General features: G+C 46.3%; 1 protein-coding gene across 7 annotated transcripts in view; it reads left to right on the top strand.

The window, feature by feature from the left end:
* Nucleotides 1-23,976, top strand: part of TRAF3 (TNF receptor associated factor 3) — a 118,799-nt gene that overhangs the window by 64,898 nt on the left and 29,925 nt on the right. For all 7 annotated transcript variants that reach the window (XM_059374041.1, XM_059374036.1, XM_059374042.1 and 4 more), the window contains exons 3-4: nucleotides 20,854-21,118; nucleotides 23,061-23,112. In XM_059374041.1, the coding sequence (XP_059230024.1) occupies nucleotides 20,871-21,118; nucleotides 23,061-23,112 (300 nt within the window). In that variant the 5' untranslated portion in view covers nucleotides 20,854-20,870. The remainder of the gene's footprint in view (nucleotides 1-20,853; nucleotides 21,119-23,060; nucleotides 23,113-23,976) is intronic.

Raw genomic sequence — 23,976 nt, forward strand, 5'->3', positions numbered from 1 at the left:
TTTCTTTCTTTCTTTCTTTCTTTCTTTCTTTCTTTCTTTCTTTCTTTCTTTTTTTTTAAATTTGACAGACAGAGATCACAAGAAGGCAGAGAGGCAGGCAGGGTTGGGGGAGGCAGGCTCCCTGCTGAGCAGAAATCCTGACACGGGGCTTGACCCCAGGACCCTGGAATCATGACCTGAGCCAAAGTCTGAGGCTTTAACCCACTGAGCCACCCAGGCACCCCTATATATAACTATTTCTGATAAATTCGAAGTATAAAGAAAACTATTTTAAAAATCACTCATAACCACAGGCCCACTCAGTTTTGCTCTGCTGTCTGAGTTTTTCAGTTTGTGTGGGGCGGGGTTCAAGCAGTGACAGCAGCCAGCCGCGTGCCCCTTGGGTGTCTTCTATCCCCCGACGGCCCCTCCCCGTCCCTTCGCTTCCATGTGTTTTCTCAGTTGCGTGTTCGTAGGCCGAGGTTTCCCGTGTTGACTTTTGCCCTCTCTACTGAGCGTGGTCTTCTGTCCTCTGCATCTCCTGTGACGTGGCAGGTGGATCCGTGGCTGTGGCCCGCCCCAGCCTGGGACCACACGTCCTTCAGTGGAGCCCTCAGTGTGTGGTCGTGGCTCGGGGCCGGCGCTGCTCAGTGCCTAGCTGCATCCCCGGAGGTCACGAAATGACGCTGTTTGCGCTCGGTCATTCGCTTGGCCTGGAGTAGCTGAAATATTTGGATAGATAGAAACTTACCGTGGGTGAGTATTTGGTTACCCTAAGGGACAGTTCAGATAGGAAGGGAGGGTCGATGCCGTTCTTCCTCTTTATCAGGTCTCCAGACAATGAGATGGTTCTGCGGCCACTCCCAGAGTGACCCTTGACTGTTTGAAGTAGCGTGCCAAAGTCAGGAACGTAGACCTCTGAGCTCTGTTTAAATCCTTTGCAGTTAGGATTCTCACAGATGCTCGCCTCGAGCCACCGTGGCCGGTGGCGCCTCGCTGAGTACGCTCCGCTGTCCTTCCGGGGCCCCTACTCCTCCTTCCCTTGCCCTCTCTGCTGCCGTAGCGCGTTCCAGACTCCTGCTAAACACAGTTTTGCCTCACACCTGGCATTGCCTCTTTCTCTGAACAGCTCTGGTTCCCTTTTGTAGAAAATCTTCTCTTGAGACCACACTCTGGGTGCTGGGGACACTCCCTGCTATAGGGCTGGTTATTGTTTCCAGGTCTTTTGGAAGGACAGCCTGGCAAATGTGCTTTTTAAGTGAAAATAACATGAGTTCATACTGATGTTTATTTCAAATTTAGTATTATTTGGTTTTTACTTCTTTGTGTTTATATTGATGTATCTTTTCTCTAATGCTGAAAACCTTGGTTCCTAATAGCATCAGCATCATTACTTGTTTTATCCTATAAAATCTACGTGATAGTTTTAGAATAACAGTACCAATGTATTACCAATAGTATGATTCCTGAAAACAGTTTGGAGTTTTCTATAGTTTTTTTTTTTATCCTTATAATCTATATCCCTAGAGAAGTATACCTAATTTGCCAAATTAAGTTTTAAAGTCACCAAGCCAGCCCCTTAGTGTGCCAGCAATTTGTTTAGACAGTCATATTTGTTTTTTGTTTTTTTTTTTTGAAGTTGAAGGAATAGCTTCTTTTAAAATTTTGTTGTAAGTTATAAAACATTTTCATTTTTCCAAATCAAAATTAAATATTTTAATTTAATAATTAATTTAAATATTTACAGAAGTCAGGCTTCCATTCCTAATCCTTATACCCTGTTTGTTCTTTCCTCTGTAGTGTAAGTATGTGTGTGCACACAGTCCTCTTTCTTAGAGATTGGTAGCATATGGTACAGCTTTCCTCCATGTTGTTTCCTGAGCAGAAACAGCAGGTCGCGAGGCCCACACGGGAGCGTACAGGGCTGCTCCTCACTCCTTTCTGCGCAGCTGTGTAGTACTCCATCATGTTGGATGTAGGACGGAGAAAAGCTTATTCTCAAAATATGTTGGCTTTAGTCTATATGTTTCTCCTGTGTATGAATGTCATCAATTTTGCTCTTTAATCAGCTGCCGATTTCTTAGTAATTTGGGGACCTTGCAAGCACACTGCGTGTTTGTGCCTGGTTTTCCTGATGTGTACAATGTTAGGTTTGGACTAGAAGCTTGAGGTGGGTTATTTTAGCTGAAAGACTGCAGATAAGTAAACTGAATATAAGAGCATCTCCCTAGCAACAGAGCACGCACCCGGGGCGCCTGGCTGGCTCGCACGGGAGCATGTGTGACACTTGATCGTGAGCCCCGTGTTGGTGTGGAGATTACTTAAAAAAAAATAGAATCTTAAAAAACAAGTGTGCACCCTGTATCCACAGAAGTGGTGCTGACGGGGCGTGAGCTCAGGAGTGCTGAAGCCCGCAGGTCTCAGTCAGGATAAGGAGACAGATATGGTTCTGCTGGGGCGACCCCGAGGTGGGAGCAGGTTGTTGGGGCGGACGCACGATGTGTTGGATAGGAACGGGAAGCACCGAGGAGGGCAGATTTCATGTTGGCTGCATTAAATACAAGGGCCCGTGTAGCAGGGCAGACAGAGCCAGGTGGTCTGGGAGCTCAGAGAGGAGGCTTGTGGACAGGTCTGCTGGGTGAGGCCTTTGCGATTGGTCAGCATGAGTGTGCGGGGGGTGTGGGGGGGAGAGGGTCCACGTCAGCACCCGAACAGCCCCTGCCTTTAAACCCTAGGCAGAACTGGGGGGTCTGCTCGAGAGATTGTTTGGGGGGCAGCATTGCCGTAAGAGCCAGTGCTTGTGAAATCTCATGCTTTATTCTCAAGGTTGACTTAAATATTGTAATCAGTCCTTCATGTGGCCATGTTTTATGTTTTTCACTCATATTTTCTTTTTTTTAAGATTTTATTTATTTATTTGACAGAGAGAGAGAGATCAAGTGTGGAGAGAGAAAGGCAGAGAGAGAGAGAGAGAGAGAGAGAGAGAAGCAGGCTCCCCGCTGAGCAAAGAGCCCGATGTGGGGCTCGATCCCAGGACACTGAGATCATGACCTGAGCTGAAGGCAGTGGCTTAATCCACTGAGCCACCCAGGCGCCCCTTCACTCATATTTTCAAGTAAAGTTGATGCTCCAAGGAAATGAACCTTATCACACACGTGCAGCTGCCTCAGCCTCCTGTCCAGGCTCAGCCGCAGGGCCGCGTCCACCCGGACTTGGCTCTTTCTGGCTTGTCGGATGCCCTGGCCCTCAGCCTGTCTCCCTCCCAGATGGCAGGACTCTGGCCCTGGGCCAGGAGAGGCGCAGCTTCTTCGCACAGTCGGGGTTGAATCAGTGCTAAAAAGGATCCCTAAATCAAGGGATACTGGCCATGCTGGGCCTCACATAGCTCTGTTTTCCCAAGGGATTTAAGAGCAAGTTTTATGCTGTGGTTTAATCTAGTTCTTTCCCAGCTGTGAGCCCATGGCTGGCTGGCCTCATCGCCCCTCCCCCCAGTCTCTCTCTCTCTCTGAAGTGGGGCTTTTCATACGTGGTTATGATCTGCCTGTTTGTTTGGAGAAGAATCAAGTCTTCTCGATTCTCCTGTCTTCTGTACTTGGCCCGTGTGTCAGCTCCAGGCCCTCTCCCCCAGCAGAGCATTTGGCATCAGGTATGATGAAAAGAGCCTGTGCTGAAATGTTTGCATAAACACGGTTCCCAGCAAACTTTTTTTTTTTAAATCAGCAGGGCACACCTGTCTGTTTATGGTTTTCTCTCTTCTCTTTTTATTGGCATTACTTAGATGATACTTTTCATTGCCCTGCTGGGCTTGGTGTCGAGCTCGTTCTCCTACATGCACGTTGTGAGAAGTACTGACGTGCTGGCAGGAACCATTTTCTCTGTTTATCTGATGCTTCCCTTTTTTGGTTTTCCCCGGGCTTTCCAGTACTTGGAACACCCTTTTGTCAGCAGATGTGCTTTGGTTTCCAATTTCCAATCTCCCAAGTAGGAAGTAGCTCAACTGAAGTCGCAAGTAGGGAAGAGAAGTCGTTAGGAGCAATGAAGGCGCAGAGGAAAGGCAGAGGAATCCAGTCCGGCTCTTTGCTGTGCCCCGAGGTCCAGGGATGGCTCAGCTGTGCGAGGGGCTTCCTGCCGAGCTGACTGCAGACCCACATTCTGTGAAAGGACAGTTTTTCTGAGGAGAGATTAGTTGCGTTTGAATAAACATATGGCCTCAAAATACAATGCATTCGTGCCTAAACATGCAGCAAAAGTAAATAATGTAATAATGGTTCCGCTCAGAGGACACGGTGGAGTGGGAGTTCTGGGGTAAGAAGACCAGGCGCCTGGCCAGGCCCTGCTGCTTGGAGCCGGCCCAGGCCAACACCTCCAGAGTGGCTGCTTCCCGGTGGCTTCTACTCTTGGCTTCTCTTCTGCTCCCAGAGAATCCGGACTCCCCTGGCGCCATTTCTCAGTCACATCCCTTCCCTACCTTATAGTCTCTGTTGTGCTCTCTTTTCTTCGTGTATCTGTTGTTTCTGTTCAGCAGAACATTTTCCTGATGTGTTTGGAAGCAGACCTCCTCTTCCCACACTTGATGATGAAGAGATATGCTGGCGGTAGCATCAGGTTCTCATCAGTGGCGTGGCCCAGTGTGCTGACCAGAGGCACGTGTGTCCACTCCAGAGGTGGTAACCCCCAGGCTGCTTCCCCAGACTGGCCTGTCAGATGTTAGTCCGCTTGTGCCCAAGTCACCCTTCCTCCACCACCTCTAATGTATCGGACTGAGTTTGCATTATTTTTCAACACAATTATTGTAAATATTACAGGATTTAATTAACCTGTAATTGTCACATCTAAATTTTAGAATTAAGGTAGAATTTAACTATTTTTATACCCATGTATAAGCAAATGAAATAAAGATATATTTAAATCAAGAAACCTAATCAGAGGTTTTCACGATCACATATTTTGGAAAGTTCCAAAGATGTGACTTTCCTAACATTGTTGCTTCTGGTGCTCAGCCTACGTGCAGAGCCCGCATTGGGATGCTTGGCCTGTCTGTAGCCTGGTGTGGATGTCCCGATGCAGCTGCAGGTTAGAAAGTGCCATCGTGGAAAAAATTTTAGCATTTTTAGTAAATGTGTTTGTAGGAACTTTCTTTTTACAGTGGTTTTTCATTTGGGGCTTTTGAACATGGTATCAGCTTTTGTAACTGTACTCACACCAAATACTGCTGTTCCTGTCTGGCTGGCGGCAGCGGATGCCCACGTGCCATGTGCACGGGTGCTCAGCAGGGCGTGGCATGTTGATGTTGGCACTCATCCTTTGGCCACTTGTTTCCCCTTATTTCTCTCTATTTGACTTAAAACATTATTAGCTCAAGTTAGTTTCTTGGTGTCTTTTAGCATCTTTACCACTCTCAACTTTTAATTTTTTTTTTTAAAGATTTTATTTATTTATTTGACAGAGCAAAGATCACAATAGGCAGAGAGGCAGGCAGAGAGAGAGAGAGGGAAGCAGGCTCCCCGCTGAGCAGAGAGCCCAATGTGGGACTTGATCCCAGGATCCTGAGATCATGACCTGAGCCGAAGGCAGTGGCTTAACCCACTGAGCCACCCAGGTGCCCTCAACTTTTAATTTTTTTTAACGTTTTATTTGGAAGAGAGAGAGGGGGAACACATGAGCCGGGGTGGGGGGAGCAGAGGGAGAGAGAGAATCTCAAGCAGGCTCTGCGCCAAATGCAGGGTCTAACATGGGGCTTGATCCCAGGATCCTGAGGTCGTGACCTGAACTGAAAATCAGGAGTCAGACGCTTAAGTGACTGAGCCACCCAGGGGCCCCTCAACTTAAAACTTTTTAAAAATACAGGCAGAGATGAGAGGCAGGCAGAGAGAGAGAGAGAGAGAGAGGAGGAAGCAGGCTCCCCGCTGAGCAGAGAGCCCAATGCGGGGCTCAATCCCAGGACCCTGGGATCATGACCTAAGTCAAAGGCAGTGGCTTTAACCCACTGAGCCACCCAGGCGCCCCTAACTTTTGTTTTTTGGGGTTTTTTTTTTGTAAAGATTTTATTTATTTTATTTATTTGACACATAGAGACAGTAAGAGAGGGAATTTAAGCAGGGGGAGTGAGAGAGGGAGATACAGGCTTCCCACTGATCAGGGAGCCCGATGCCAGGATGGATCCCAGGACCCTGGGATCACAACCTGAGCTGAAGGCAGATGCTTAATGACTGAGCCACCCAGAGGCCCCACAACTTCTAATTTTTTTATTAAGGTACATACAGTGATATGAAATTCTTTGGCTCTAAATATAGATAGAATTGTATTACATCAGGTTCAAATGTGCTAGCTTTTTTTTTTTACATTGTTACTGCTGTTATTATTTTTATACTTGAAGTTGTTGTGGGTTATTACATTATACTATGTTATGTTTTTTAGTAAGAAAAATTTTTAAACCATTTAAAGTATAGTTCATTGGTTTTTAGTATTTCACAATGTTTTAAAATATCAGCACTATCTAATTCCACAATATTTTCATTCATCCCCAAAAGAAACTCCGTAACCACTAATCTCCCCTCTGTCTCTGGATTTGCCTATTCTGGATATTTCATGTAAATGGAATTATGTGGCATGTGGCCTTCTGTTTCTGCCTTCTTATTTAGCACAATGTTTTTAAGGTTCATTCATGTTGTAGCATGTCTCAGTATTGCATTCATTTTTATAGTGAAATAATAGTATATTGTGTGAATAAACCACATTTTATTTATCTGGTTATCTCTTTCTGTGCCCCCCCCGGGGCTATTAATACTTTTTGTTTATTATAAATATTGCTGCTTTGAGCATCCACATTCAAGTCTTTGTGCAAACATGTGTTTTTGATTTTCCTGGATATAGACATAGGAATAAAATTTCTAGGTAAACTGGTAACTGTTTAACTGTTTGAGGAACTGACAAACTGTTTGCTACAGTGACAGCACCATTTTGCATTCTCTCCAGTCATGTAGGAAGGTTCTAGTTTCTTTTCTGTCCTCACCAACACTTTGGAATTTTCCATTTTCTTTTATTATAGTCATCCTAGTGGCTGTGAAGTAATATCTCATGATGATCAGGTTTTTTTAAACATTATTTTTTTTAATTGACATAAAATTCACACAACATAAAATTAACCATTTTAAAACGAACAATTCATGCCATTTAGTACATTCACAGTGTTATATAACCACAACCTATGTGTGGTTCCAAAACATTGTCATTCCCCCAAAAGGAAACCCCATACCCATTAAGCAGTTAGTCCTCATTGCTTTTTCCATCAACCCCTGGCAGCGACCAGTCTGCTTTGTGTCTCTGTCTGTTTACCTATATGTTTCCCACACATGGGTCACACAGTATGTGTTCTTTTGCTTCTGGTCTCTTTCGTTGAACGTAATGTTTTCCTGGTTCATCCACGGTTTCGCCTGTATCATTGCTTCATTTCTTTTTATGGCTGAATAATGTCCTGTTGTGCGGAGATCCCACGTTGTGTTTACCCATTCCTCTGTCGACAGACACTTTGGTTGTTTCCACCTTATGGGTATTGTGAAGAGTGCTGCTATGAGCATCTGTGTACGTGTGTTTGAGTTTTCGTTCTTTTGGGTGTGTGTGCCCAGGACCCAGAGATCATGACCTGAGCCAAAGGCAGCTGTTTGGCCAACTGAGCCCCACAGGCGCCCATCGCTTCATATTCTTGATGGCAGCCTTCTGTGCACGGAGGAGTTTGAATTTCGTAGAGTCCAGTTTATCTATTTTTTCTTTTGTTGCTTGTGCTTTTGGTGTCATATCTAAGAATTCTTTGCCAAACCCAAGGTTATGAATATTTGCCCCAGTGTTTTCTTTTTTTCTCTTACATTTCAGTTGGTAATCCCATTTGATCCTAGTTTGTACGTAGAGAGTGATATTAAGGCTCCCAGTTCATCTTCTGCCTGTGCTTCCCAATGTCCCAGAGACCGTTTTGGTTTTTTTCCCCCTCCATTAAATAGTTTAGTATCCTTATGAAAAATCATTTAACCATAGATGTGTGGGTTTATTTCTGGACTCTCCATTGTATTTCGTTGGTCTATATATCTGTCCTTATGCCCAGTATTACACTGTTGTGATTACTGTAGTTTCGAAGTAGTAAGTTTGAGAAGTGTGAGTCTTCCAACTTCATTTTTGTTTGTCAATGTTGTCTTGGCTCTTTGCGGTCCCTTGCAATTCCGTATGAATTCAAGGATCAGATTTTTCATTTCTGTCAAAGAAAGGTCATTAGAGCTTTGATAGGGATTGCATTGCATTGGTGGATCACTTTGGGTAGAGTATTAGGGTTCTCCAGAGGAACAAAACCTGTGTGTGCGTGTGTGCACATGCGTGTGTGAAAAGCTATGTTTATTATAAGGAATTAGCTCTTACTGGTATGGAGGCAAGCAGAGCCCAAGATCTGCGGGGTCATTTGGCTGGCTGGAGAACCAGGAGAGCCAATGGCTTAGTTCCAGCCTGAATCTGAAGGCCTGAAACCTTAAGAGCCAATGGTGTAGTTCCTGTCCAGAGGCGGGCAGGCTCAAAATCCAGAAGAGCCGATATTTCAGTTCAAATCCAGAGAGAGGAGAAAGGCCAGTGTCTCAGTTTGAAGGCAGTCAGATAGAATCCTCCTTGCTTGGAGGTGAGTCCACCTTTTTGTTCCGTTCTGGCCTTTGACTGATTGGCTGATGCCCACCATACTGGGGGGGACAGTGTGCTTTACTCAGCCTGCCAATTTGTATGTCAGTGTCGTCCAGCACCCTTACAGAAGCGCCTAGAAATAATGTTTGACCAAATATCTAGGCACCCCATGGTCCAGTCATGTTAACACATTAATTAACCAACAAGTAATATTGCCATTATAACAATATCAAGTCTGCTAATCCATGTACATAGACTTGTTTGGAGCTAACAAATGTCTTGCTGTTTAATTTTGTCTTCTTTAATCTCACCAACTGTTTTGTAGTGTTCAGTGGACAAATCTTTTACCTCCTTGGTTAAATTTACTCCTGGGTATTTTATTCTTTTGAGTGCTATTGTAAATGGAATTGCTTTTTTAATTTCCTTTTCAGATTATTTATTACTATTGTGTAGATACACAACTGATGTTCCTGTGCCCTGAAACTTTGATAAATTCCTTTATTAGCTCTGGTTTTTCTTGTAAATTCTTTGGGATTTTCTCTATGTAGGACTGTGTCATCTGTAAATGGAAATAATTTTACTTCTTTCTTATTTGGATGCTTTGTACTTCTTTTTCTTGCTCTGGCTAAAGCTTCCAGTATAATGGTGACTAGCAGTGGTGAAAGCGTATACATCCTTCCCTTTCTTGCTGATTTTAGGACGAAAGCTTTCAGTCTTTTGCCATTAAGTGTGAGTTTTTTATAGATATCCTTTATCTTGTTGAGGTAGTTCCCTTTTATTCCTCGTTCTCCGAGGATATTTATAATGAACGGGTGTTAGGTTTTGTCAACTATTTTTTTTCTACATCAGTTGAGATAATTGTATCTTTTTCTCCCTGTTCTATTATTGTGGTATGTTACATTGATTGATTTTCTTACACTGAACCACTCTTGCCTTCCTGGGATAAATCCCACTAGGTCATGGTATGTAATACCTTTAATATACTGTTGGATTCAGTTTTCTATTTTTTTTAAGATTTTATTTGTTTATTTGACAGAGATCACAAGTAGGCAGAGAGGCAGGCAGGAAGGGGCTGGGGTGGGGGCGGAGCAGGCTCCCTGCTGACCCTGGGGTCATGACCTGAGCTGAAGGCAGAGGCTTTAACCCACTGAGCCACCCAGGTGCCCCAGTTTTCTATTTGTTTTTTTTTTGTTGAGAGTCTTCTTCATTTTTGAAGATCAGTTTTGCTAGATGTAGGAGTCTTTTGAACATGTCACGTCATTGTCTTTTTTTTATGCCATTGTCTTCTGTCCTCCATCACTTCTTTTTGTTGTTGTTGAATTTAATTTTTTTCAGTGTTCCGAGATTCATTGTGTATGCACCATACCCAGTTCCTCCATGACTTCTGATGAGATGCCAGCTTTACTCTGATTAAGGAAATCCTTGTATATATGGAGTAGCTTCTCTCTTGCTGCTTTCAGAATTTTCTCTTTGTTTTTCCAGTTTGATTATAATGTACATTACTGTGGATTTCTTTGAGTTTAGCCTATATAGTGTTGAGCTTCCTGGATGTGCAGATTAATTAATCAACCAATTAATTATTTTTCAGCAACTGTGGGAAGTTTTTTGTCCTGTTTCTTCAATTATTCTTTCCAATCCTTTCTCTCCCTCCTCTCCTTTCTGGAACTCCCCTAATGTATATGTTGGTGTGACTGGTGATGCCCCATGGGTCTTTGAGGCTCTGTTCATTTTTCTTTGTTGTATTTTCCCTTCTGTAACTTAGACTAGATTTACTTAGTTTACTCACCTTCAGGTTCTCCAGTTCTTTCTTCCGCCTGCTAAGTTCTGCTATTTAGCCCCTGTTGTGAGTTTTTCATTTCAGTTTTATGCTTTCCAGCTCCAAAGTTTCTATTTTTTTCCTTTAAAAAATTTATCTTTATTGATATTCTGTTTTTTGGGCCATTGTTCTGATGGTTTCTTTTATTCTTTAGACATGGCTTCCTTATACATGTAAAATAGCTGATTTAAAGTGTTTATAAGTCCAGTGTCTGGGTTTCCTCCTGGACAGTTTCTATTTCTTGCTTTTTCCCCTGTGTATGGGCCATACTTCTGTGTTTCTTTGCATGCTTTGTAATTTTTTTAAAAATTTGACATTTTTAATATTATAATGTGGCAAGTCTGTAAATGAGATTCTCCCTCATCCCCAGGATTTGTTGTTATAATTGTTGTTTGTATAATGAATTATTGAACTAAGATTGTAAAGTTTATATTCTTTATCATGTGTAGTCATTGAAGTTCCTCTTCCATTAGCGTACTATTCAGCTCATGATTGGACACAGATTTCCTTAAGTGCCTACAATCAAAATCGTCTCCGAGTCTTTTCAGATGGAGTCTTTGTGAGTGTTTTCAACACACAGCCAGGCAGTCGACAACTCTTCCTTACCATTCTCTTTCTCTGTGCAGAACCTGAAGGTCAGCCAGAGGCTTAAGGTCTTCTCAGGGCTTTCCTGAGCATGCACACAACCCTGGGCATTTGTGTGGCCTCGTAGATTCCCAGAAACACATTGGAGCTAGTCAGAGTCCTTTATCCCAGCTTTTCTTCTTAATGTTTTGGTTAATCTGTTGTTTCCCTCAGTTGTTGCTGATTACTCCAGGCAGTGGTGATTAATAAATTTGCCCCTTAATGTTTTCAGTAACCACCCCCCACCCTTACCACCACCACCGGTAGCCACCTAAGCATTGGGAGAATTCTGAGTTAATTGAGGTAAAGCCAAGTGCTTTGAGTTGGTCTTCTAGATAAGTCAAAGCAAACCACTGAAATTCTTTGCAAATGAGGTCTGTTCTTTTCCCACTACCCCTCCATCTCCTGCCAGATTCCTGTCCTGGGATCACAGATTGTCATCCTCCAGGCCACCATCCTGGCTCCTGGGTTCAGCATTGGGTAAAATGCCATTGGGCTTACTCTTCTTACCTTCTTATCTTCAGCTAGTTTCTCTTGATTAAGTGTTCCTCTGATTGCTGCAAGCTTTTAGTTAGTTTTTAAGGTCCCAGGGAAATTGTGTCTGATGGGTTTTGCCAGGTTTTTTTCCCCGTGCTTTTATTGAAAGATAGACTTTTGGAGATTTTTACTCAGCCATTTTCACTGATCCCACTCATTAGTCTGGTTTTAATGCTGTTACCAACTTTGAGTTTGCCTAATTTATGTACACCTGATTTCAGAAAGGATTTAAGATGGCTTAGGGAGGTAAACAAGATCAAAGGTAAATTATTTTTCGTATTTGTTTTGTACCTGTTGGTTAGAGGGCATTCTGGTAAAATTGTGCTCTCCCATGTTGTTACTGAGAACTTGGTCCTGCTGATGGCAGTTTTGGTTCCTTTGGTGATCTTGAGGTTTCTACCCTCCCTCTTACATAGATGGAAGGGAACCTGAAGCAGATTCACTCCATGGTTTCTCCATCTGCATGACTTTATAGATGGCCTCAAAATGATCACCACATTACTATCCAGCTTTAGGAAAGCCCCTGATTATCAGCCTCTGAGCTGATTATGAAGAATTTGCCTCCAATGGTGGTTTTCCCAAATCCAACTCCCTTTTCCTTAGGACACAGTAGGTGAGTATTTGTCTTATTTTAAGACTTAAAGATGTCATTCCTATTGTCCTAGTTGTTTTAAGAAGTGGTTAGATGATTCTCACTTCAAATCAGAACTAACTTTTCATAGTGACAATGGATGGCTGGTAGAATCTGGGATCATCAGTAAATCTGAGAGTACTCATCTGTCCACCAATCCTGGCACCTGCTGAGGTGTCTAGTTCCTGCTTTCCCTGCGAAAGCTGCGGCCCATTTTGGCCATCTCACTTATGCAGAAGGTCATGGGATGACCCATGGGCCCCACTCAGGGTTCATGTCGAGTCTGGGTTCTGACTCGAAGAGCTCTTGCTTAGGAAGAATGTTTCCCTTGAGCACTGTGAGTCTGTTTGACATAGTGACTTATTTGTTAGTTTTGTTTCAACATAATATTCTTCTTTTGAAAACAATCTTGTAATAGAGTTAGAGCTGCTTTCTAGTTTGGTTTCATATATACTGTTGTCCCTTTTCCATCAACACCACCTGTAAGATAATATGAATCTTTTTAAAATGCCAAGATATGGATGAATTTGACTACATTAAAATTAAGAACTTTTCTTCTTTAAAGGACATAAATAAAGTTAAAGCCATCCACAGACTGGGGGAAGACATAGACAGGTGTAGGTTTAACAGTCAATATGTAGGTAACCCCCACGAATCAGTATTGTAAAAGATAATAGCCCAATTAAAACATGGAAGAGAGACACAATCAGGCATTTCATGGAAGGAAAAGCATAAGTGGCCCGTGAGCCTATGAATGTATGAAAAGATGCTAAAGCTTTTTAATTATCAGAGTAAGAAAACAGACCATTGTACCTGCTAGGTTGGCAGAACCCAAGTGTTGGTGAAGATGTGGATTAACAGAAACATTTATGCTGCTTTGCTTTTGAGAGCAGTTTGGCCCTCGCTTGTAAATTGGCTGTGCGTACAACCTCCGCAGTCCCTCTGGTGCTGGATGCAGTGTGCCCGGCAAGGACTGGCAGGCACTTTCTGTAAAAGGCAAGATGGTAAATATTCTAGGCTTTATGACCTTGTCATACAGTTGCCTTTGTTTCATTTGTTTGTTCAACCCTTTAAAAATCTAAAATGCATTCTTGGCTCAATGAAGTAGACAATAGGTAGCCATAACCCAACAGAAGTCGGCTGCTGGCTAGATCTGACCAAAGACTTCACAGTTTTCTGTGATCTAGAGCACAGACCCTAGAGAGACTTACACGAGGGCCCCAGAACAGATGTGCCGGAATGTTCAGAGCATGCTTTCTGTAACAGCAAGGGTGGGCAACTGTGATCAGAAAATGGCTAGGTCACCTGTGGACTATCACACGGCAGTGAGAATGAATGAAGCATAACTACCACACACAGCAGCCATGGGTGAGAGTGTACAGTGCTGACAGTAGAGGGTACATTGGGTATGATAGCATTCTGGGAGACCGAAAACAGGCAAAAGCATATTGTTTAAGAAGAAAAATATATATGATAGCAAAAGAGCCATAGGTGCAAACTTCAGGCTGACTTCCAGAGAGCGGCAGGACAATGGCTAAGGAAGCACATGGGGAGATTGTGGCTGTTAGGTATGTCGTGGATTCTGGGGCCTTTTTGGTTGTTGTATTCTTTTCTGGGTCTTGTACATAATATTTATTTTATTTTTTTAGGGAGGCTCCATACCCAACCTGGGGTTTGAACTCACAACGTTGAGATTAAGAGTCATGTGTACTACTGACTGAGCCAGCCCGGTGCCCCATGCACACAGTCATTTTGTTTATGTGTCACCTAATACATTTTTTTGAAGGAAGGAGGGATACCAGCCAGGGAGGTCTTAGAGTCCACCCAGCTGTCCTCCCTGAAACAATACTTTGTGTGCCAGAGCTATGCTGCGTGGCTCCCCTGGGAAGGAATGACGTGGTTATCTAAGCAGTGGTAGCCACCAGTGCAGCCCTTGAGCTGCAAAGAGAGCGTCCAGGAAGAGGCCTTCTTTGTTCCGTGATGGCAGTGAGTTCGCTGGCACTGAGCGCACGCTGTTCCTTCCCCATTGAGATGACTGTGGCATTCGTGTTGGAAATCACTTGACCATAAACATGAGGGATCATTTCTGGACTGTCAGTTCTCTTTCATTGATCTGTATGTCTAACACCAGTACCATGTCCTGACTAATTTGTAGTGAGTTGTAGAACAATGAGGTGTGAGTCTTCCAGCTCTGTTCTTTGTTGAAATTGTTTTCTCTATTCTGGGTCCCCTGAATTGCCATCTGACTTTTAGGTTCTGCTTCTTAATTTCTGCAGAAAGAACCAGCCAGGACTGTAATAGGGGTTGAGATGCATCTGATCGGTTTGAGTAGCGTGGCTGTCTCATCAGGTGTTGTGTCTTCCAGCCTGTGAGCATGGGCTGGCCTCCCATTTATGGACATCTTTGATGTCTTTCAACAATGTTTTGTAATGTTCAATACACATATATTGCCCTCCTTTGGTTACGTGTACTCCTGGATATTTTATTCTTTTTGATGCTATTATAAATGGATCATTTGGGGCACCTGAGTGGCTCAGTGGGTTAAGCCTCTGCCTTTGGCTCAGGTCATGATCTCCGGGTCCTGGGATTGATCCCAGCATCAGGCTCTCTACTCGGCAGGGAGCCTGCTTCCGCCTCTCTCTCTGTCTATCTCTCTGCCTATTTGTGATCTCTCTCTCTCTCTTTCAAATAAATAAGTAAAATCTTATTTAAAAAAATAAATAAATGGATCATTTTCATAATTTCATTTTTAGGTTGCTCATTGCTAATATATATATAAAAACACAATTGACTTTTATATATCAATCTCTTATTTTGCAACTTTGCTGAATAAGTTTATTAGTTCAACTCGTTTTTAGTTGATTCCTGAGTTGTATATGCAGGATGATGGCATCTGAAAATAGAAATAGTTTTATTTCTTCCTTTCTGATCTTGATGCCTTTTATTTCTTTTTCTTACCATATTGCTGAGAAGGGGCTTTTAAAACAAGGCTTAGGGGGTGCGTGGGTGGCTTAGTGGGTTAAGCCTCTGCCTTTGGCTCGGGTCATGGTCCTGGTGTCCTGGGATCGAGCTCCACATTGGGCTCTCTGCTTGGTGGGGAGCCTGCTTATCCTCCCCCTGCGCCTGCCTCTCTGCCTACTTGTGATCTCTGTCTGTCAAGTAAATAAAATCTTTTAAAAAATAAAAATAAATAAAACAAGGCTTGGGGGTGTCTAAGTAAGATGGGGAAACAACCCAGTCCTTGTCAGGCTGCCTGGCCGCCATTGGCGGGAGGATGGGTCTTCTCTATATACAGTGCAGCAGAGTCTACAGACTCAACATAAAATATTACAGTGATGTCTGATAGTGCTAGGACCCTTAGGGCTAGTACCTGCTTTTCAGGTAAAGAGAAGTGAGGCCCTGAGGATCAGTGCTGTCCCCAAGGATCCACCTGAAGGACCCTGAAGCAGTCTTACCACCGAGGCCGCTCAGTGCCAGATATCTTGCCTGGCTGGTTCCTCCCCCGGAACCCCTAACACCAGGTTCCCCTCCATGACCGCCTAACAGTGCTGTGTCTGCTGCTGCTCCTTCTGGTCCTCCTCTGTTGGAACTGAACTGATACCTCCAGTCCGACTCCCGAAGCCCCGACCTCCCCAAAACCTATGTGACATCTTTCTCTTTGGAAGATCTGCACCTGCGGCCCTTTGGACCTGCCGTGCTCACGTCCTGTGCTTATTCAGCTGGAGTGCTCACCTCCTCATGACTCCCTCAGAGCTCTCTAAGGATGGGCACAGTCTCCTTCATCCCTGTGTCCCCGATGTGTGAGGCACAGAGTTGTGTATGTTGTATGTGCCCAGTTGTATGTGTTGAAGTAAAATGTGGTTGGTTTGGCAGACGTTTGCCGAGTTGCTCTCCTAGAAAAAGGGTCTCCCACCCATGTAGGAAGGTAGTGGGCCTGCCGCCCGCCCCCGTGACACTGGCATTCCCAGGCTGAGTGCCTTGATGTTCGTACAGTCGTGTAGCCAGCAACACTCTTCAGGAAAGTCGAGGCTGAAGTAAAGTGGGAACTGTCAGTATTTGAGTGAAATGGGCTGTTCTCTAAAATATTTGTTCAATAGTTTAGTAAATGTTGGGAGGAAATATGTAATATACAACCTTTTGAAAGTGTTTGGCAGTGATTACAGTACCACAAATTGCACATCACCTTTGACCCAGTTGTTCTGTTGCTGTATGGTTGCCTGTGTTCAGGAATGTTCACTGCAGGTTGTTCATAATAGCAAAACATCAGGAGTGCCTGGCGGCTCCGTCAGTTGAGCATCTGACTCGATTTCGGTTCAGGTCATGATTTGTGCTCTGCAGGGAGTCTACTTGGGATTCTCCCTCTCCCTCTGCCCCTCCCCCATTCATGTTCACACGCTCTCGCTTGCTATCTCTTAAAAAAAAAAAACTTTTTAAAAATAGCAATATATCAAACAAGCCTAAGTCTGTCCATTAGTGGAACTGGTTATATAAAGTAAGGTAAACCAACCAGTAGAGTGCCATATGCAGCCTTCAGAATAATAAAGTGGATCTGTATATGCCCGTGTTTATCTGACGGAGACAGAGAGAGAGGGAACATAAGCAGGGGGAGCAGGAGTGGGAGAAGCGGGCTTCCCGCTGAGCAGGGAGCCCGATGCAGGGCTCGATCCCAGGACCTTGGGACCATGACCTGAACTGAAGGCAGACGCTTAACTGAGCCACCCAGACGCCCCCAAGATGAAGCTGTTGATTCATTTCCACGTGTGACACGGTTTGTGTGGAGGGAGAAGACATGTTTCTTTACATGCATTTGCCATTTCTGGATGTCTCTACACTCTCACAGAGCTCCAGAAGAGAGCGTCTGCCTCTGGGTATTTGCAGTCAGAGGATCTGGTCCTTATTCTTTGCACTTTAAAGCCTCATGCTTTAGTTGTTTGTTGTCTTCTCTGAGGGCACCTGCTGTTATAATATGGAAAGGGGCACCTGGGTGGCTCAGTCACTTGGGTGCCTGCCTTCGGCTCGGGTCACGATCCCAGAGTCCTGGGATCGAGCCCCATGTCAAGCTCCCAGCTTCACAGGAAGCCTGTTTCTCCCTCTCCCACTCCCCCTGCTTGTGTTCCCTCTCGCTTACTGTCTCTCTCTCTCTGTGTCAAATAAATAAATAAAATCTGCTATAATATGGATGAAAGTCTTTCTGGGCTCCCCCACATGTCTGCCACTGACCACAGCATTGGGCAGGTATAGTTTAGTGTTAGAGTCTTATACTTTAGAGCATGTGCCACTATATATAAATGTCACAAATTAACCAAATCCAAATGGAACCATTTTGAACAGTTTTTTAAAAATTAAATTTATTTTTTTATAAACATATAATGTATTTTTAGCCCCAGGGGTACAGGTCTGTGAATCGCCAGGTTTACACACTTCACAGCACTCACCATAGCACATACCCTCCCCAGTGTCCATAACCCCACCACCCTCTCCCTAAATCCCTCCCCCCAGTTGAACAGTTATTTTATATTACTTTTTGTTTAGATTTTAAATTGAGATATGATTCTCGTACTATAAAATTCATCTCCTTCAAGTGTCTGATTCAGCAGTGGGTTGTAGGCTATGCACCCGCCCCCTTTATCCAGTCCCCAAACACCTCCATGCCCTCAGCAGGAGACCCCATGCACATTAGTACACGCTCCCCTTCCCCCGGCCTGGTAGCCGTGAATCTGCTTTCTGTTGCTATAGATTTGCCCCTTCTGGACATTTCATGTTCAGAACATCTGCTTCTGCTGCTTTGTCTTCCGCTGTGAATATCAGGCAGAGGAGGTCAGCGTCTGATTCTTGCAGCCCAAGCACCGCAGGCCGTCTTTCCCTCCTTCCCTGAAGGCTCATTCTCCAGCCTGCAGCCTAGATGGGGAATGGGCCATGCGTGGGACGAGATGCAGGCTGCTGGGTAGGATTGTCAGAGGCCCTCAGTGGCCTACCGCAGAGGCGGCCACGTCGGCACCTGCCTCACGGGGAAGTCCGGACAGACCTGCTGGCCATGGGCTGCCCTCTGCCCGTCAGCACAGGGCTGCTCTGATGTTTTCTCTGAAGTACCTGGATAGAATTGGCATCTGTTCACTTGTCTTAAGTAACATACAAGAACAAAAGATCCCAAGCTGTATTCTTTACTTTTAAACAGAGTATGGCATGTTATAGGTAAATAAATATTTATTATTTATCATTCGTTTGATCCAAAGTTGATTGTCTGTCAGGTTTAAAATAGGAATTTACCTTTAAAGAATCAAATATTTCTCTTTTGGGGGGAAGGTTTTATTTATTTGAGAGAGAGGGAGCACAAGTGGTAGGGAGAGGCAGAGGGAGAAGCAGACTCCCCACTGACCAGGGAGCCTGACGTGGGGCTTGATCCTGAGACTCTGCGATCATGATCTGAGCTGAAGGCAGATGCTTAACTGAGCCACCCAGGTGCCCCAGGAATCAGATATTTCTCATTAAAAACTGTTTATTGGGGGTGCCTGGGTTAAAGCCTCTGCCTTCGGCCCAGGTCATGGTCCTGGGGTCCTGGGATCGAGCCCCGCATTGGGCTCTCTGCTCAGTGCAGAGCCTGCTTCTCTCTCTCTCTTTCTGCTTGCCTCTCTGCCTGCTTGTGTTCTCTGTCAAATAAGTAAATAAAATCTTAAAAAAAAAAAAACTGTTTATTGAACACATAGCTTCCTACACATTATTGGCTAAGATACTAAACCAAAGTCACAAGTAGCTTATAATCTAAGAAGTTATTTTCAAGGCTGGAGGCTCCAAGACCAGATCTACAAGCTAAAGAGTATTCCTGTCATAGAGACGCAGCTTGGTACTATTGGCTCGGACGTCACCCTTCCCTCCATTAGCTCAGCAAATGTGCACTGGGGACCTTCTGCACATCGGGCGCTATTCTGGGTACCTGGGGCTTGTCTTTCAACAAAACCCATGTCTCCAAGGAGCTCACATTCTGCCTGAGGAGAAAGACAATTAACAAGAAGCTGTAGAGTTAGAGGGTGGGAAGTGCCATAGAGAAAACACAGCAGGGCAAAGCAGGCCTGGTGAATGGGGTTGGCCAGGGTGAGCCTCCTTGACAAGGGAGCGGTGAACCCAGAGCATCTGCAGAAGCTAAGACAGGCAGATAGACAAGGTAAGCAGCAGGCACCTCACTGCTTGGCGTCTTAATGAATAAGATTCTGGTCAGTAAATTGGTGCGCAAAGGGCTGCTAGCCTTCTGAGGCCATTTTGGAAGCTTTGTTTGTTTTCATAAACGGATTTTGCAGGAAGCTCCCACTCTTTGCCACACTGATGTTCTATTTTATTAAAACCAGCCTGAGAGTGGCTAGAACACCAGTTCATTTATTTTTCAGATGTTGAGCTGCTGGCGTTCTGTGCAGCCCTAGTCAGGAGACATTCATTCTGGGACTCTGCACCCAGCACACCGTGGCCTGGGGTGAGGGTCTGCCTCGCCCCCGCTGGTCAGTCCGAGGGCGCCGGCCAGGCCCCAGACCAGCCCACGGCAGCCTTGCACTGGGAAGAGAAGGGAACGGAATGAGGCACAGACGCTCGCGGCCTTGTGAGAAGAAGGAATTTGGTCCTTATTTTTGTAATTAGCAGAAATAAATGGATTGAGCAAAAAACACTGTAGTTTTGAGAGACCTGGTGAGCTCTGAGAGAAATTCCTCTGCAGGTTCGCCAGATGTGCTGCTGTGCACGTCAGCTGGAGGCCCGCGCAGGCTGCTATCGCTCTGGCTCCTGTCTAGGAGCTGCTCATTGGGCCTGTTGCTGGGAACTTGCAGGTGGGAACAAGCCGTCTGCACACTTGTCACCATGTGCAGGAGGACGGCTGCCTGTGTGGGCACAGGAGACCTGTTCAGTCCCCGCGTGCCCTCCCCCAGCTCCATCCCGGGCACGAGAGGGGCCTGCCTGCTGTAGACACCAGCAGGTGCACCCTGAGGCCCTGTGGTGCACGGCGTGGGGTCCTGCGGTGGCGGTGGCAGGGAGCGTGGGGGGCAAGGTGGGGTCAGGCTGGCCGCAGGCACCAAGAGCAGGTGCCAATCACAGCGCACCCAGATTGGAGTGTCGTGGGCACACTCTTGGGGTCTTGGCGGGGGCAGGAATCACATGAGTCTGCAGACACCATCCAAACGTGCCTGCTGTGGTTGGAGTGAGTGACACCGTGGGACAGGCCACCCGTGAGTCACATCATGGGGCTGTTATTGGCAGTGAGGAGAACCAAGAAATAAAACTGGCTGAGAACAACTGTTGCTTTGCCCAAAATATCAGAATGATGCGCAGAACTTTTAAGTTACAGCCAGATATTACCTGTACTTCAAGGAACCTTAATGACACAACCAGTACCTTTTAGAGGTTTTTTGCCCAGTAACGTCAACAGTAGCATTCGGCCGATGTCGAAAGGGGAGAAGCACATTTGCTCGTGTCTCGTTCCCATCATGCAGTGAGGTCAGGAGGGATCTCGTGCATTACTTAAACTGGAAAACCCCACGGTGCTCCGGCACTTTTTCATCCCGAAAGCTGTGTTTCTTCTCCTTGCGCAGGATGACGGGTTAGCGTTTCACTCAGGATCGTTGCTTTCTCTCCACAGAATTTCTCTTTCCTAAAATGGAGCCGAGTAAGAAGCTGGACCCCCCTGGCACCCTGCCGCCCAACCCCCCGCTGAAGCTGCACCCCGACCGTGGTGCCACCAGCACGTCCGTCTTCGTCCCTGAGCAAGGAGGCTACAAAGAAAGGTTTGTGAAGACCGTGGAGGACAAGTACAAGTGTGAGAAGTGCCGCCTGGTGCTGTGTAACCCGAAGCAGACCGAGTGCGGACACCGGTTCTGTGAGACCTGCATGGCTGCCTTGCTGAGGTAGGCCCGCGGCCCGGCGGCTTCCCCCACTCCGGCCCGCCGCCGCGTCTCTAAGCAGTGCCTTCTAAAGCTTAAACGTCTCGAGACCCTCAGATCAAATTCTCGGAGCCTCGCCTATGAATCGTTTAGGGAAACTCAGTCGAACCTCATCCCTGAGTTGTCCAGGGTTCTGGGACTCGCAGACTGGCCTACCCAGCCCCATCCCACAGATTTCTGTCTCCCCCCGCCAAGCGCCTCCCGATGTGCTCGCCCAGCACCCAGTCCTATGCCAGTGTCCCCTCTCCGTGCAGGTGGTGGGGAGCCCTGAAAGTGCAGGTGCTCCTGGGGGGCAGAGGCTGAGGAGGGCAGGTCAGTAGGAGGACAGGACAGGTCCCCACCAGGGTAGGAATCTGGTGTGTGCGTGCTTACTCAGCAGTCAGGAGAGCACACGCTGGCGCTTTGGAAGCCCTTGTGGGCCAAGCATTGGTGCCACCTTAGAGTCACAGAGGGCATCAGGGAGGCAGGCCGGAGTTTGGTGGCACAAACAGCATCATCCAAGAAAGCGTCTTAGTTCCTCCCCAGGTATTTTCTGGGCATGGTGCTGGGCACTGGGAGTCATGGCAGGATGCTGTCAGACTTGGTCCCCAGGGTCAGGCACAGGGGCCTGGGAAGGCTGCCCACTTCTCCTGACTCACCGCTGAGGGCATGGCCCTTGATAATGGCACTGCAGGCGTCCTCCCCCGCTGTCATCCTCCCCCAGGTCCTTCCGGCTGTAGTCTTATCCACTTATCCAAACAGTGAGCTCAGCTTTCCCTGCCTTGTGGCTAAAATGACTTTTGAGTCAAGCTTAGTGATGGCTGAGCTAACTCAGAGCACCTGCGGTTTCCTACGTGCAAACCTGGACTGCGCGCTGGGCTGGGGGAGGCCTGCTGGCCACGGGGCTGGGGCGGGGCTGGGGTGGGGCTGGGGTGGGGCTGGTACCCAGAGCTCCTCTGATTTGCCTCCTTGTTCTGCACTTGGCTCTCCTCCTGCTCCGTGTTTTTGCAGGCATCCGGGGATCCCATCCAAATGCCGCTCACCCCTAGGGTCTGAGGATGTAAAGAGAGTCTTATGATGAAGGCAGTTTAGCACAAGCTTCATATTATAGTCTAAGTGAAAGCTTTTATTTAGAAACACATTAATTTTGTCTCCCATCAGCCCTTAGTTCTCCTGCCCAGCTTCCCAGGCCTGTGAAGCCTCCCCAGTCTGCCCAGGGCTCCGGGGGACATGTGTCCAACCCTGTGTTCACTTCCCCAAAGCCTCCACCGACCTTCCTGTCCTGGACTCCTGGAGCCCTTGGCTGTCTAGGGCAGGGGCCATGGAAGTAGAGAGGACTCAAACTTTGTTTTATTTTTAATCTCTAGGAGGTGATTTCCGGCACAAGATGGGGTTAGAATCAAGTCCAAAAAAGGACAGCTTGGGAGCAGAGGCTCTTGTCCTGTGTTTGGGGGCAAGAATGATGTGGTAGACAGTGGCTTCCTTAGATGGGGCCAGTAAGCTGTGGAATTGCATTGGCTTTTCAGGATATTGTGACAGAAAATAACTTCTGGAGAAAGTACTAGCTGTTTTTAGAAAACAAGACCGCCTCTAGGCCCTCTTAATCAGCCGGGGACGCTCACACCACAGAGCCGCTCACGGAGGGCTAGTTTTGGTTTCTGAAATAAAATCTCACTTTTAATGGAAAGGGGCTTTCCAAGTGGGACTGATGTCAGCTGTGCTGCTTAAAAACTTCCTTGGGAAAAATTACCATTTAAAAAATTGAGCACTTTTCTCCTGTGGCTTCATATTTGAAACCCAGTTTGCCGTGGCATCCCGGACCTCTGGTTGCGGCCGTGAACTTCGCACACCAGGTTGACCATAAAGGTTCAAGTGAGAACAGGACTTCTGCTCTATCTAATGTCTTCATGGTGTGTTTTCCCCTCAGCTCCTCAAGCCCAAAATGTACTGCGTGTCAAGAAGGCATCATTAAAGATAAGGTATTTTGGGGATTTTAATAAATGACCTTTTCAAACGCTTCGGTCCTGCTTGGCCCATGGTTTGCACCTGGTGCTCTGGGCACGCTCTGGTTTTGTCTCAGACAAACCGCGGGTGCTGCAGGGTTGAGGCAGGACAGCTGCCCAGCTGGGTGACCCTGGCCAGGACCTTCAGCCCCTGAACCTGTGTCCTTGCCTGTGACAATAGCAGTCCCACCTCGGGAGGGCTGTGGGGGTGAAATGTGGAGATACAGGCCATCCTCTCAGGCTTCTCCCCCAGACAGCTGGCATCCGGCCAGTCTCAGGAGTTCAGCAGGATTGGCTTTCCGTCTGCCCCCGTGCAGCACCTCCCACTCATTAGACAGATGTGGGGTTTCCACCCTTCCCCCTGCCACGTGATTATGTGTACCCGTGAGAGCTCTCTGGCAGGCCAGAGTCTCAGAGGGGGCCTCAGGGGGCCACCCACCAGCTTCCGTCCTGGGGCTCTGATCCGCACACCCCACCCCCCCTCCCCGCACTGTAACAGCACCTCTGGTCATCTACGCGTTGGCAGACCCCTTAGGCACGCTTTGAGTCTGAAATGAGTCATTCTTAAAGTATCAGTAAAAACGTGTGGTACCAATATTTTGATTGATGAACAGAACAATTTTTTAAATGTAGGTCATTAAATTGTACAATAAAATTTCTGCTCTGTGGTTTTGTGTCCAGAGCACTTTTCAGGTTGGGTTTGCCGTCAGGGCAGTGCAGGCAAGTGCAGGGATTTGGGGGTCCCGGCAGAGGAGGCCCCTCTGCTGCCGGGACAAGGGCGCCTCGTGTAACTCCTCTGGGCAGCTTAGAGCTAGAGCTGGCACCACGCATGTCCCTTGT

The sequence above is a fragment of the Mustela nigripes genome, chromosome 13 (genome assembly GCF_022355385.1).
Source record: "Mustela nigripes isolate SB6536 chromosome 13, MUSNIG.SB6536, whole genome shotgun sequence".
Lineage (NCBI taxonomy): Eukaryota > Metazoa > Chordata > Mammalia > Carnivora > Mustelidae > Mustela > Mustela nigripes.